Source organism: Gobio gobio (genome assembly GCF_949357685.1).
Source record: "Gobio gobio genome assembly, chromosome: 2".
NCBI classification, from domain to species: Eukaryota; Metazoa; Chordata; class Actinopteri; order Cypriniformes; family Gobionidae; genus Gobio; species Gobio gobio.
The window spans coordinates 32,860,606-32,876,687 of NC_137098.1; the positions used below are offsets into that span (position 1 = coordinate 32,860,606).

At 38.3% G+C, this 16,082-nt stretch overlaps 1 protein-coding gene across 4 annotated transcripts; it reads right to left on the bottom strand.

Annotated features, from left to right (window-relative positions):
- Positions 1–890: 890 nt before the first annotated feature.
- Positions 891–16,057, bottom strand: cpt1aa (carnitine palmitoyltransferase 1Aa (liver)). 4 transcript variants are annotated; one of them, XM_079802535.1, is made up of 20 exons: positions 16,005–16,057; positions 15,660–15,691; positions 14,821–14,982; positions 14,559–14,701; positions 14,248–14,419; positions 14,052–14,156; positions 13,470–13,607; positions 12,777–12,854; positions 12,474–12,581; positions 11,645–11,729; positions 10,452–10,647; positions 10,027–10,215; positions 9,767–9,872; positions 8,184–8,300; positions 7,888–8,052; positions 7,642–7,773; positions 7,403–7,555; positions 3,870–3,983; positions 3,693–3,785; positions 897–2,321 (listed from the first exon to the last, which is right to left on the bottom strand). In XM_079802535.1, the coding sequence occupies exons 3-20, from the start codon at positions 14,959–14,961 to the stop codon at positions 2,223–2,225; spliced, it is 2,334 nt and encodes a 777-aa protein (XP_079658661.1). In that variant the 5' UTR covers positions 14,962–14,982; positions 15,660–15,691; positions 16,005–16,057; the 3' UTR covers positions 897–2,222. The 4 variants fall into 4 exon arrangements, with proteins under 4 accessions (XP_079658659.1, XP_079658661.1, XP_079658662.1 ...); XM_079802536.1 differs by adding an exon at positions 13,850–13,887 and having other exon boundaries at positions 15,660–16,041; XM_079802533.1 differs by having other exon boundaries at positions 891–2,321; positions 15,660–16,057.
- Between the last annotated feature and the right edge of the window lie 25 nt (positions 16,058–16,082).

The window sequence follows — 16,082 nt, forward strand, 5'->3', positions numbered from 1 at the left end:
TGCTAGCTTGGGTCAAGTGATTTGGCAACTTGCAGGCTCAGTGGATATCTTGCCTCGAGTTTAAGCCTAATGACAGTAACGTCGTTTTAAGACCAAGAAGAGGCTATGTGCCTAAGGTGCTATTCTCACCCTTCAGAGAACAAGCTATAACTGTCTCTGCGCTCCCTTCCACTGAGGATGAGCAGGCGCCACACCCACTCTGCCCAGTCCAGACCCTTACCATGTACATTGAGCTATTTGAGTGCTTTGGAGGCCACTCAAAGGGGCTGCCAGTTAAGAAGCAAATACTCTTATTGGATAGTGGACGCAAGTGATAGCACTGGCCTACAAGTCCTTGGGCTTGCAGTGCCCTATATGGTTGAGGGCCCACTCTACCAGGCGTCCTCTTGGGCTTGAACTTGAATTTCTCTTCCCCAACGCCCTGGGTTAAGGGCTTGTAGGATGGGCTTCTGTTCTACGCCAGTAGCACAGCGCAATTGAATTGTGTTTGCCATTTGTGTCGGCATATCATGCCGTGCTACTACGCTTACACGAGTCGACGCAACTGCTCTTCAGTCGAAAAATTCAGACTAAAATGGCAATCAGCGTTACCTGAATAGACAGCCGGGCAGCCTGAAATGCTATTTATCTGTGTAGGTGCACAGATGTGAACCAATCGGTCTTCAGTATTTTCCTCCAAGGTTGCATTTATTCGATTAAAATATAGTAAAAACAATAATATTGTGAAAAATTATTGCAATTTTAAAATAGCTGGTTTCTATTTGAATATATTTTTAAAAAGTGATTTATTCCTGTGTTGGTGAATCCGAATTTCAATTGTCTTCAGTTTCACAAGATCCTTCAAAAATCATTCTAATACAAACATTGTACCTATTTTTTTTTTTTTTTTTGATGCAATCACAAAAGTAGTTAAATAAACCAAATATAAAGTGAGACCTAACAATAAAATGGGTAATTTTAGTACACAAAATAATGTCTTATTATGAGATACTGGTTTCACTGACTTTTTTTTACAGGAAAGGTAAAGGCTTAACCACATTTCGCTGCATGTTGTGGACCAATGACAAACAGTTTACACAAGAACACAGTTCAATTTATGCAGCCTACTTAGAAGAGATGACTTTAATAGGTCAATGACTGGACTCTGACCTATATAAAATACACCGCAGTGAAGCATCCAGTTTGAATATATCCATGGAAAACAGAAATTTGAGAAAAGCTGTGTTTTGTGTTCAGACATTGAAGTTAAAGATAAAATGGTAATGTGAGTAAATTATGTTTTAAAATGTTGTTTTTAATTGTCATTTAATCCTATATTTATGAGAATAATCTTGTCAGGAAAAAAGTCAATATACTATTTTAATACAGACTAGACAAGAAGAATTGTGAATTGTAAATGTATGTTTAATGCTTATTCTGAATTTCTGAATAAATAACTGAATAAAATAACTGAGTTTAGAATACATTGGATTTTTCAGACAATGATTACCAAAATCATTACAGTAAATATCGGAATGGAACATAAAATATAATGAAAGGAAAAATAAAATAAAATAAAAATAAAATGTAGTTACAGTTGTGATAAAGCCTCTGATAACCATTAACACATTAAAACCTTTCAGTGCTGAATCAACATACCAACCAATAAAAACAGGCCAGTCGAGCAAAATCCATTAGAAATGAGTGCACGCATGGGGTATTCAGAAACATATCATCAGCACAATCTCATCTTTCCCTTCAGTACTTAATATTAAAGCTGGAAAACTGCAAATATCAGAATGCAAAACAAAAGCACAAATGGAGAACTGGAATTTGCTTGATTTATAAGCAAACATTTCAGCCAAGCGAATTACTATGCTCCTTGACATCTTGTCAACAGAATATCATCTATTGAAGGGTCAAGTCTAAGAATCTGTACATCTCAGTAAAGTATACTGCGAGCAAAAAGTGAAAGCACGTCCTGGTAATGAAATGCAATTTATCTTCAGATCACCTGCACTGAACTGTTCAGTTAAGACACAGGTTAAGGCACCAGCACATATAACAACAGAAGGAGATTCTCACACTGCCTCCCTAATTCTCTCCTTCATATGCTGCATCTCACAGACACATGCAAACAAACAAGACAACACAAGCAAAGCAAAAAAACCAAAAAAACATTTCAAACTTCTCTCAAGAGTGCTGATATATAATTAAGGCGAGTCATAAAAAGCATAAACTTTTCACCAGTCAAATAACTTTGGGTCTCTTTTGTCAAGCTGAAACAGATCCAGCATATCAAGCATTGCTTGTCGGATATTGTTTCCAAAGCGATGAGAGTCCTGAAGAAAGATGGGGAAGAAAATACAAAAGATAATGAGAGAAACCACACAATCAAATCAAAAACAACGTTAGCCAAGTAGCCATCCAAAGCTGTGAATTTAACTTGTGCAAAAAATTGGAATATCGCATAAAACATTTGCGAAAATTGGAATATTCCATAAAACATTTACGAATAAAGCAGAATTTTCATCCAATGTGTTCAAGAGATCAAAATGGTCACTTCCTGGGAAACTGCCGCAAAGTATCAATAATAAAATTGGAAGTTGCTGCATCCGGGGTAGCCACTGTGGCTCTTTTTCCTACATAAATTACTCGAACCTCAGAGACGCAATCATGCGAGATAGGGATTCTGGGAGGTAATTATAGCAAATCATTTTCATTACAGACTTTGGCTCAGGCGTTTCAGACAGACTTAAATGAAGATCTTTTGATGAAATCTGAGAGCTTTCTGTCCCTCCATTGACAGCTACACAACTGACACTTTGACACTTCAAAAAGTTCATAAAGAGACTGTAAAACTAGTCCATATGAATTGAGGTTTAGTCTGAATTTTCTGAAGAAACTCGATCGCTTTATATGATGAACAAAATGTATGCTTTTATTCACATATAAACATTCATCATCCAAAATTAGCAGAAGCTCAACCGAACGGGCTTGACACGCGAGAGCAAACCTCTTGCTGAAGCTCAAACGTGTTGCTTAACACATGGGAATGAACATCATTGATTCTTGCACGTTAAGCGAACATGCTTGAGCTTCCGTTGGTTTACCACCATTGATGTGTGAGTTTATGAATGTTTATATGTGAATAAAAGCCTAAATTCAATCATCATATAAAGCTATAAAGTATCTTCAGAAAATTTTGGACTAAACCACTTAATTAATATGGATTAGTTTTACGATTTCTTTACAAACTTTTTGAAGCCGTCTATGGCGGGACAGAAAGCTCTCAGATTTCATCAAAAAGACCTTAATTTGTGTTCTCCAAAGGTGAACGAAAGTCTAGCGGGTTTCAAACAACATGAGGGGAGTAATTAAATGTCAGAATTTTCATTTTTGGGTGAACTAACCCTTTAACATTGGAGATGGTGTCTAATGAGATTACCTTGACATATCATGTGATTGGATAACAGAACTAACCAGTGAACCAAAGTCACATTTTAGTTTTTTGCGGCGAATCAATTAATTAATTTAGTAAATGGCACATCTTATCAGATAAAAAAAATGTTTCTTGTGTGCATTTTAAAATGTAATGTGTTTCTTGATGTTTCCAAATTTACAAAAATATGTGGATAAAACACAGCTACTGTCACTGAAAAACAAGCAGCACTGTGTGTTGTGACTGATTCTTTGATTGTGCGTGTACTCACGGTCTCTGGACTAGAATGCTTGGAAGAGATGTGGAAATTGATGAGGTTTTCTCCAATAATCACATAGGCCACACCATAACCATCATCTGCAACCTACCGCATGAAAAATAGTTAAATCTGATCTTTTCACCAAGCATTTTAAAATGACCAGATTATGTAATTTTTTGAAAGACTCACCGGTCCAAAGCCTCCACCACTGGTCACATACTCTGGATGTCTTACCAGGTCAAACAGCTCCACCTGCTGTAGAGGAGTCTGACTGGTGGAGAGTTTCCAAGGTTCTGACAGGACCTGCAAGGAAAGAAAGTGGGGAATATATATATTAGGGCTGTCAAATTAACGCACTTGCCATGCCCCCAAACCGACTTGGGTAATTTTCCATTTCATACAGTTGATAGATGAAGAATATGATGCAGGGCAACAACTCACTGTGTGATGAAGCCTATAGAAGCTTTAGAATGTCCATAAAATCCAAGATATGGGGCAAAAATGCCCATTTGAGTTTTAGTCTCAGGCCGTTTTTACACTGGGCACGTTTGTTGTGGTCATTGTCAGAGCGCGATTGTTCCCGCTGGTGCCACGAGCGAATACACTGCAGGCTCCCTCTCGCTCGTCTCCAAGGTAAATCATCAATACTATCATCCCTTGCATGTGTTTAAATGAACTAAATACATAGTCATCTGATACAACGCACGCGCAGGTTACTTTTCTTGTCTACCCAAGTCCGTGTTGCTTTCACATTCACGTGAATTGTGGCACAGGCTTCGAGCTGAATTCAACCGAACTCAGAAAACCTCCTTTAGGCAGTCACTGAGCTCAGCTCACCTGGGTCCACATGACAGCTTACACATTACCAATTTTTCATATGAACCGTGCCCCATTTCAAACTAAACTGCCAAACACCCTCACATTTCAATGTCCGACTTGAGTATTTACAGACAACATAAGCAAGCACTGTACACACACACACACACACACACACACACACACACACACACACACACACACACACACACACACACACACACACACACACACACACACACACACACACACACACACACACACACACACACACACACACACACACACACACACACACACACACACACACACACACACACACACACACACACACACACACACACACACACACACACACAGAGAACTCGAGAGAGGATTTGTGCTCCTCACAGTGAAAGCACAATTAAATATATATTGCAACTTATTTATTGTTTATTGGATACTCGTTTGTTTTTATTTGTCTATGGACCTAATAAAAAGTTACTAGCCTATTGAAATGTTAGAGAGAAAAAGAAAAAAAAAATATTAGCCTATATTATTATTTTATGCTGTGGCTCTTTTGGGAAAATGCACTAACCAAAAATTAAAAATAAAGAACAAAAGGTTCCCAACCCCAGGCAAGAGCTTTAGGACCCGCAATAATATTAGAAAAGCTTTCCAGCTTTAAGGCATCTTTACACAGCAAACGCGACACAGAAACCGAATCTGAAGCAGCATAAAATTGCACAGACCGTTTAATGCTTCTCTGAAGCGGCATAAATGCATTTACAGAGGAATTAAATGCTTTGAACATAACTATTTTAAAACTACAGTTTTAACAAAGTGTTATAAATAATTTTTTTAAATTATGAAATAAACAATAAAATAAAATAAAAATACATAATTTTAAATTAATTTCCTAATATTATATATAGGCGCTTTGATTGTCATAATCCCGTACAGATAGGCTATTGTAGGCTACGGTATAGTTATTTTATATTGCTTTAAAAAATTGTGACAGATGGAACAAATGCTATAAAGAAATTATGAATTATTACACCGGGTAACGTTAGATCACCGCAGGATTAAAAGTGGTCGAAAGTTTTTTCAAAGAGCCAGAAAGTCACTTTGGAGCAGTCACAACAAATGAACAATGATAGCAGTTTCAGGTAGGACAGCAGATATATCAGCAAATATCGTTTTCAAAGAGATTATTTTTGGAATGTAACATAAAAATGCAAAATCACAGTGACGGCGACTGGGTTAAGCATTTACTGTATCTGAGGGAAATGTTGCAGAGCGTTGATCTGCCAATCTCTTCAAAGGAAGATTACAAACGGCGAACGCCAATTGATTACACACGACTCTGTTATTTTGGTGGGTTGCTTGACGATGTGAGTACAGGACTCTTTTACTTCAATGATAGACTTTTTTTTTATTTGCCTAAAACATATGGAGCTATTCCTATACGTTTTGTCTCCCACTTCTTGAGTCTCGCGCCGCCTGTGGTTGTCATGACAATGACGTAGTTTAGGGCGGCACAAATTCATTTACATTTACGCATTCATTTACACTGAATCAAAACCGTTTCAGCATCGCCTTTGATACTAGGGGCTGAGATGGGTCAGACCCAGCATATTTTAACTCTGCTTTTATGTGGCATTGTGTCTTTACACAGAATTTTGAGCAGACACCTTTTTAGAGCCACCTTAACGCGGCTGTGTAAAAATGCCTCTAGAGACGTTAGAGCGGGAAGGCCTCAAAACAGACACCAAGGTTACACTGTTTCAGCTTCATACGCGAGAAAACATTGATTTTGCAGTTTCACAGAACCAAGAAATGCTGTTGTTGTAATGTTAGCTATAGTTACCGGTAAGTTGAGTGTCATTGTTTGTCTGAAGCTTTTGTTCAGCTGCCGACTAACAACCAACTCTTTCTGTTTCTTCGTTTGTTCGTCATTATTTTGCTTTGCTTCAGCTTTGATAAAGAGATATCGACTCTTTAGCCGCGTTTCCACCGCAGGAACTTTCCCCAGGAACTAGGGACTTTGGGCTGGTACTCGGTGTGTTTCGACCACAGGAACCGGAGTCTAGATGAAGTTTCAGGTAAATATTTCCCCCTCAAAACGGCCCTGCTCACGAGGTAGTACTTTTTCAAAGTTCAGTAACTTTCGGGGGTGGGACTCGGGCGCTGAACATGCTGATTGGTTGAGTTCACGTATCATTTTGATTGGTCGACTCGACGCAGCATTTATTTCAACCACTACTTTTAAAAGTCGGTTTAAAAGTCTGCTATTCGAATCAGCAATGGAGTTTAAAAAATACGACTGATAGGCCAACGACGAGGTTCAGGTTTTATTAAATTTATTTGCAAAGGACGAAATCCAGTGGGAACTGTAAAGTCGTGCGCAGTCCTATGTCACCGGACTAAACTTCACGGTAACGTACTTTAGACTGCGATGGAAATACAGACAGCAGCAGGTCTGGGGGAAAAAGTTCCTGTGACAAATAATTTCAGTGGAAACGGGGCTATTCATTGCGTGTTTGTGCAATTTGGGGGCAGAGCAATAGGGGGTGTTGGTTTGGGTTGATTTCAAATATCAACTGTTTCTCAGAAATGGTTTACTGCACCTTTAATATAATTTTAAAATGTAATTTATTCCTGTGATGTCAAAGCTGAATTTTCAGCAGCCATTACTCCAGTCTTTAGTGTCACATGATCCTTCAGAAATCATTCTAATAAGCTTAGGATTCTTTGATGTTCATTCTTTTGTAGCATTGTAAAAGTCTTTACTACCACTTTTGATCAATTTAATGCATTCTTGCTGATAAAAGTGTTAATTTTTTAGTGTAGTGTAGTGTATATACTGTTTAATTTCTTATATTCTTACTTTTTATTTTCTGAATCACTTAAATGCTGAAACACACCTCTTGGAGGAAAGGGGAGTCTTGACCAAGGTACTTGGACACCACGTAGAGGCAAAAGAGATGGCGGTCAATGCCATGACCAGTCATTGCCAGTCTATACATCTGTTGGTGTTTCTCAGAGGCCTGACTCAGTAAACGAAGTTTCTCTTCTCTCTAAAAAATACAAGAGAAAAAAATATATATTATTAATAATTATTGTGTACCCCATGGGTTTTACGTTTTTTTTTTTGACATGGTACCGTCTCGTTGTTAGTCATGGCATGGACAAAAGCACAGGACTCCACAGTGCAGGAGCGCACAGTTTCTGTACGGCCTTCTCTGAATAAACGCGTCATGGATGCTTCATAAGTCAAGCAGAATTTTCCTTTATCCTGTACAATGAAAAAACATTGACATGACATTTCACATTTTAAAATGAGCAATAAGCAGGCATATTTTGCAACAACTTTTCAATATTTCAGATGTTCACTAATAGGACAGTTCACCCTATAATGTGCCAGCTGCAGTGCAAGCTGGATGAAGGCATCTGGACTGGTCTTGCACTTCTTGATCAGGCCCTTTCCAAAGTCACTAAAGGGGATGATGTGTGAGTCCACATCATCAGCCAAAGCCTTGGCCACAGACAGAGAGTTGGCAATCATAGTTTGGCACTGCCATGAAATAAGAAGCACAAGAGACAGAACATCAAACAAGTGAATGCCTTGGCTCCTTCATATCATTCAAGCAAAATGTGAAGAAAGAGTTATCAGTGTTTTTACTATGAAGCGCATCATACACAGACCTCAGTTGGGATATTCCACTGCAGTCTTTGAGGTCCAGGCAGATTAGGGTGAGGTTCTCCTTTACAGTGGCCATCTTGTGTGTAGCCCAGCTTAACAGGGTCCATCGAGAGCGCATGCTTCATGAAAGATATCATCAGGGTTTACATTAGAAGCAGATATAATATTTTGTGCACAATAAATAGGAATTAAAAATGAAACAACTGATGTACACTACGGTTCAAAAGAATGCGATCGGTAAGAATGTACTTTTTTTGTTTTAAATCTCATTTCTTTAGCTATAAAAACTTCTATTTTAAAGGGATAGTTCACCCAAAAACGAAAATTAGCCCATAATTTACTCACCCCCAAGTCATCCTAGGTGTATATGGCATTCTTCTTTCAGACGAATAAAATCGGAGTTATCTTACAAAAGTCCAGGCTAATCCAAGCATTAGAATTTGATTCATAGTTGCTCTTTTTTTGAAGTCCATAAAAAGTGCATCTGTCCGTCAAATAACGTGCTCCATGTGGCTCCGATGTTTGTTAATAAAGGCCTTCTGAAGCGAATCGACGCGTTTGTGTAAGAAAAATATTCATATTTATAACTTTATCAAGTAAACTTTCGAGCGACCGCATTCCATGGAAAAGTGTTGAATGTTGAAAGTGAAACTCAAGATGCGTACGTGACGTCAGGACGAGCGTACCTGGTCGCGTTAGTCTTTCGATCGGCACGGGAACTTTCAACAATTTTTCCATAAATTGAACACGGAAGGCGGTCGGTCGAAAGTTTACTTGATAAAGTTTTAAATATGGATAGTTTTCTTACACAAACGTATCGATTCGCTTCAGAAGGCCTTTAATAACACCCCAGAGCCGCGTAGCATGTTATTTGACGGGCAGATGCACTTTTTATGGACTTCAAAAACAGAGCAACTATGAATCAAATTCTAATGCTTGGATTAGCCTAGACTTTTGTAATATAAACTCAAGATTTTATTCGTCTGAAAGAAGAATGTCATATACACCTAGGATGACTTGAGGGTGAGTAAATTATGGGCTAATTTTCATTTTTGGGTGAACTATCCCTTTAATACATTTTCAAATTAAAGGGATAGTTCACCCAAAAATTAAAATTCTGTCATAATTTACTCACCCTCAAGTCTATCTGCTTTGTTACAAACATTCTTCAAAATATCTTCTTTTGTGTTCAGCAGAACAAAGAAACTCATACAGGTTTGGAACAAGTTGAGGGTGAGTAAATGATGACAGAATTTTCATTTTTTGGTGAACTATCCCTTTAATGGCAAAGCTGAATTTTCAGCATCATTACTCCAGTCTTCAATGTCACATGATCCTTCAGAAATAATTCTAATATGCTGATTTGGTGCTCCAGAAACATTTCTTATTAAATGTTAAAAACCATGATCGAAAAATTGTTTCAAAGTCCAAAAGAACCACATTTATTTGAGGCAGAATACTTGGTAACATAAATGCGTTTCCTTCACTTTTGATCAATTTAATGCATCCTTGATGAATAAAAGTATTAATTTCTGACCGATAGACAGTAGTAGATCCAAACAGTAGTGCATGTGTACATGTGTACCTCCCAGAGGTGTCCAACGACTGGAGCATCAGCCCAACTATGTTCTGCATTAAGGCCCATTGTTCCATTCTTGAAGACAATGAAGTTTATGGACTTATCAAACCACCTAAGGGAAAATCACCATTAAAATTCACATACCACATGTTAAATACAAGCTCCTCAGAGGTACAGTACTGGTTCCTAGAGATTCACAAAAACCCTTTCAAAGGGGCATGGAAGGAGATGGTCTCTCTTAACACATGCTATGGTTTCTTTCTCACCTGTCATAACACTTCCCATGGAGCAGCGATTTAGCGTAACGGTCCAGAGACTCCACAGGGTTTTTTGGATCATAGCGCTGCTCTGTGTCATCCAGTGTAACAAAGAAAGCAGCCTTCTCCACAGCATCCAGAGACTTCTTGTTCTTGCCGTGTCTGAGGTAGGCATTACGGGCACATGCCCAAGGCACTCTGAGGCAGACAGAAACAGACAACAAGCTTTTACTCAATCTAAAATGGTTTAGACTGTTTGCTCTAAACCAGTGACAAGTAATACGTTAAAAAAGAGAGGAAGAAGAAATTAGTAACAAGAAGGACCTCATTTCAAAATGACAACCCACTTAAACTTTATAGCGGTTGCAAGAGATCAGACAAATGAATGAGAGGAAAACGGTAGCAACTCCTGCTGTTGGCTGTGTAGTGAATACCTGTCCCCTGCGGTGAGGGCGGCAAGGGTTTCCTCTCCAGGCTGTGGCTCTGACGTGTCAGCCAGGATCCTCTCCATCTGCTGCTCTATCTCCCGTGGCAACAGTAACCGCCCATCATAAAACATCCATACTTTGAAGTAACGGCCGCGGTGAAACACCACAATATGCCTGCTGTCAGACATATGCTTAACTGAGTCTACAGAAAGAAAGGACAATATACAATAAACATTTACAACGTTATAATGATTATAGATTAAAAATGAATATGTAAACAAAACTGTTTAAATGTTTGGAGTCAGTAAGATTTTATTTAGACAGTAGAAAAGATACGAAGCAGCACAACCGTTTTCAACATTGATAATAATAAGAAATGTTTCTTTAGCAGCATATCAGCATAACAGACTGATTTCTGAAGAATCATGTGACACTGAAGACTGGAGTGCAATGGCTGCAGGAAATTCAGCTTTGGGTGAGCATAAGATACGTCTTTCCATACAGACTCCAAACTATTGAACAGTAGTGTAAACATATAAAACAATTAGAAACGTTTTTGCAAATTATCAAGGGAGGAACTAAGGTTAAAGGTGAAGTGTGTAAATTATGCACCACTAGAGGCTTCCTGACCAAACAGTCCATTTATACTTTTTTCCTTTAGCCGTTCTACAAACGACGTGTGACCTGTCTCTCTTTGCCTATTAAATTCGAATAGGAGATTTTTTTTTAAAATCAAGAAATTACACATATCACCTCTAAGAATGGTCTTCTATCCAAAGCAACAGTGAAGGAATGAGGGTGGGTATTAGATCAGGGCCTGCTTCTCATGTCCAACTGATTTCACAGTTATTAGTACAATACACACACACACACACACACACACACACACACACACTATAGTACAATAATACATCAGTACTCTGACGAAAAAGCAATCCATTATTGAATTTCGAAGGGAGTGTTTTGTGACATACTACAATTTCTTGATATAAAGGGGCACTAAGGGTGTGTGTTTTGGTCAACTGGAAAATGTAGCATGGCATATTACACCTGTAAACCTAAAATATTACACAACAATATATTTACAAAAAAACTAATCCATGCCTTGTTAACTAATAAGCTTGTTTTCTTTGCCAGTTGCAAATGTAATTGTGCACGCAATGGAAAGCCGCAAAAACAACCGTGTCAGTGTTCAGTACCTGTTTCTATGCCTGGGATGCGACTGGTGTTGAACATGCGCTCATACTGTGATGAACACATGGGGATGGTGTTTTGAAGCATAAGCTGTGAAGCAGACAGAATGGCCACAAATCACTGTTAGGCGGACTAGAGAGAGAACTAAGCAATCATTAGTACACACAGACGACTAACCTGGGAAAAAAAAGAACATAAATGATTAAAAATGGAACGGAATGGAATGAATGGAGAGGGATTTTAAGCAGCACAGTCCTGTGTCACCAGCTTTTCATAAAGTCATTATATTATTGTGCATAAGAACAAACTGCCAATGAACATATACAATAACATATCTATTACTCTGCTAATCAAAACTAACTGATGACACATGACCAGTGCAGTAGGCAAAAGCTGGGCTATGGTGCACTGACTGGCTATTCTTACCGCTCTCCTGGCCAGGGATGCGGCATGTATTAAAAAGCCGTTCCCACTGGGCAGAACAGAGTGGAACGCTGTTCAATAGTGCAAAAAGCTGCACCATTATGACCATATGATCAGGAGGCATGAAATACAGAAATATTTATTGCATTGAATAAAGAGATCAATCTCCATAGTGACAGGACTAAGGTTAGTTAGGGCAATCAATCATTTGTGATAGTGTTATTACAGTGTTATTACTTATTGGTTCTATGGCTGTGAAAGTCTAAAGCTATAACACATTTTATTCTTCCGTATTATGGGGCAAAATGGTAAATAAGCTCACTAATGTACCTGTTTGCTCAACAAACATAGCTTATTAAATCAAAAAGTGCTTTGTTTACAGTAAAGACAAAATAAGGTTGATCGCCTAACCGGCTTCATTTGAGCCCGGTCCAGCTTCCTCCTGTAAAGCATGATTGCATGAATGACGTTGCCGGCTCTTGCTGCTTGAAGATGTGTGGGAAAGGCATAAAGAAAGTCCTGTTCAGAGGGAAATAAAGAAACAAGGAGTTTTAGATTCCAAGAATGCATGTATTATCGAATTAATATGAAAAAAAGCTAGCCAAACTCTCCAAACTCTGTGACCTAAGCCTATCTAGCAGACATTAATATATCTAGGTACTATACTGCACCTTGTAGCTACATATGCATTTGAGGCTGGCAAGTACAACTTACCATTACATAATAGTTGCTGTTAACCATGATTGGCCCACGACCTCTCAAGTAGATAAATTCTTCCCACCAGTCACTGACCTGAAATACACAAACAACAATGCAAACTCAGAGGTGAAATAGGTTAGACAAATCTGTTACACAAGACATTTCCCCATTCCCTATCATGTACACTACCTTTAAAAAGTTGTCAGTATGATTTTTTTATGTTTTTTGAAAGAAGTCTCTTATGCTTACCAATGCTGCATGTATTTGATCAAAAACAGTAATATTCTGAAATATTACACGTTAAAGAACATTAAACAGTTTTAAAATAATTATTTTTATTTCAGTTATTTAAAATAATTAGTAATTTATTCTTGTGATGACAAAGCTGAGTTTTCATTATATTCGGTGTCACGATCCTTCAGAAATCATTATAATATGCTGATTTGCTGCTCAAAAATTTCTCATAAATCACAGCTCAACATTTTTTTTTTAACTTAAATATTTGTGTGTATATTGGAATGAACTACTCAGATATGCACAAATCACATGGAATATTTGTCAAAGTGAACCCAAAACAAATTATGCCAAAAGGCAAGGAGTTTGCATCCCTGCGACACAAAAACAAGAAACTATAAACACATCATTATGCTGCTGCTGCAATTCTTAATTGAGAAGTAACTGATAGGTTGAGCAATGTGTTATACTTACATAATTGGTGGCCCACCAAGACTTCAGTTTGAGGTACCACTGAAGTTTTGGTCCAAGGTTCTTCTCAAAGTCAAGTGCAAGACTCTGCATTCTTTGTTGTTCCTCAACGCTCAGGAGTGGCTGGACTGATTCAAGATACTACGGATCCAAATTTTCAAGAAAACAAGAAAGCATAGCTAAAATTCACACTTGTAATCAATATCTCACTGTCAGGGTAGTCACAAAAAAATTAGTATTAACTTAAATCCAAGCATGTTCCTTATGAGTCTCAACAAATGATGCTTTGTAAGTTTAAATCAAATCTAAGATGGTTCTTCTAGTACCGTTCTAACCAGCGTGCATGTTTTAGTAAGTTTAATCACTTCATCCACGCAACATACCTCCAACATCAGTAGATAACCACCTGAGCAAGTTAACTCTGAAAACAAGTGACCAAAATCCACATTGAAAAAACTAATTGAAGTGTAGCTATTGCTGGGTTACCAGTCTGACTCTGACATTTAACTGAATAAATCATCTCAAATAAATACATTCAATTAAAGAAGAGTTTTGATCTGGTTGTTTAAAAGATGAATAACTTACTCTCTTCATGGTGTCCTTCACAGATGGCACAGGTAAATGAGGGAGAGAGGTCTGGAAGCTGTTTAGCATTGGTGTTTGCATGCCAGAAAAAATCTTCACTAGCACCTGCAAGGTCAAAGAACAAATGGCAGTGTTCAATAGAACCAAGAAAGGACTAGCATAAAGTGTTCCAAAATATTAATCCTCAATGTCATACAAGCCATAGTCGAAGTTTCCAGGTAATTTTGCCACGGGTACCATACATCCAGCCATGCCAGGAGAGCAGACCCTTCAGGACATTCCTCATGCAAAATATGATGGCAATCCACAGACCAGTGCCCACCATGACACCCCCAACTAACATCTGATTTTGTGCAGACATGTACCTACTGCAGAAAGAGAGGCATAAGAGGAACCTGGTTGAGAATATGTACTAATATACACTAATACAATTTAAAACTCATCATTCTGTAGGCTCTTTTTATAGTGTCATGGACTAACAAAAAGCCCCCCAAAAAACAGACATACCTGACCGGGACATGTTTGCCAAGTTTGATGAACAGGCCTAAGGAAGGGTCCACTTGTAAGTAATGCGCTCTTCCCAAGTACCCTGCCAACACCAGCATGAACCCTGGTGCACTCCCTGGGTACACCCCATTCAAAATCCCATTCTGCGAGCACAATGAAAAACTAAATTCTCCAAGACCGGTTTTAAATCTCCAAATTAATGTCTTGAAAAGGTAGCCAAGAGTTCCAGTGGTAGAAAATGTAAGAAACACAATCCAAGTACCTTAAAGCGAATGAATTTCTTCTTCCAGGAGTGAAGTCCGGAGAGGTAGACCTGCCGAAGAGCCTCATGACTGAGCTGAAGGTCAATGCCATCGGGGCCGACTGTGAACTGAAAGGCCACAGCCTGATGAGCTTCTGCCATACTGGATCCCTGCTAGCAATTCTGAAAAAGAACAAGATTCTTCAGTACAGGATACATGAGGAGGTAACTAAGTACAAATTATAGCAATGTACCTTCATATTGTTATTTACAAAAACTGTGACTCCATTGTTTATACAACCTGCTGTTTCACCTGCTAATAAAATTACAAACCAATAACTAATACTCAATGACTTTCTTGACTCATATTTCACATTTAACTTTCCGAATTAAAATAAAGCCATGACTATTTCTCAACCTAGAAGGGCTGAAAACTATACCGCATTGGCGGACCCATACACGTTAATATTTAAATCACACCGCCATGTTACATATTAAAAAGACTATTTCGGTCTTGCAGAGCTTTTAAAAAACACTATTTCTATCAAGAAAGATAAAAAAGAAAGAAATATGAATATCTAATCGCACATAGCGATGCTTACAGACCTGATGATGTGGCCGTATTTTCCTCTTATACATCAACCACAACTAAATCACGTGATTCAATGCAGGAAAACAGACAATGTAATGAATCGCAAACCACTTTAAATCTAGCCCTACTGATTACAAATCCGATCTAGAGTTGTTATCTACATGTGTATGTGTGTGTGTTTACTTAGTGGGCTATGTGAGCTAACCCAGTGGGCTGTTATTTACGTTCAAGATGACTCGTATGTCAAACTGCCATGTGCCAGACTTACCGTCTCTTGATTACTTATTCTCCTGGCCAGACCTGTAAACGTGATCAGATTAAGTGTACAGTCGGACATGCATTCGGTTAAATGGCACGATGAATCCAGACAACGTTTGTTTTCCTGACTGTTGCTTTAACATACATAGTAGACAAATATAGCCCGTCCACTCTCCATTAACCACACGACTAAAACGTTGCGGTAAACAAAATAGGTTCAAATTTTGAAATAGCGCGCAAAAAGGGTTAACTAAATGTGATGTGAATATCCGATACCGTTGACTATTACTATTATTAGACATTAGGGTTTGACCTTCATCATCCAAGCCTTTGAGAAATGTCGGAAGTAACCAACCTGGTTGCATAAAAGGATCGTGTGTTACTTTACCGCCTACCCAACACGGAAGTGAACACTGAGTGGACGTTCTGCCTG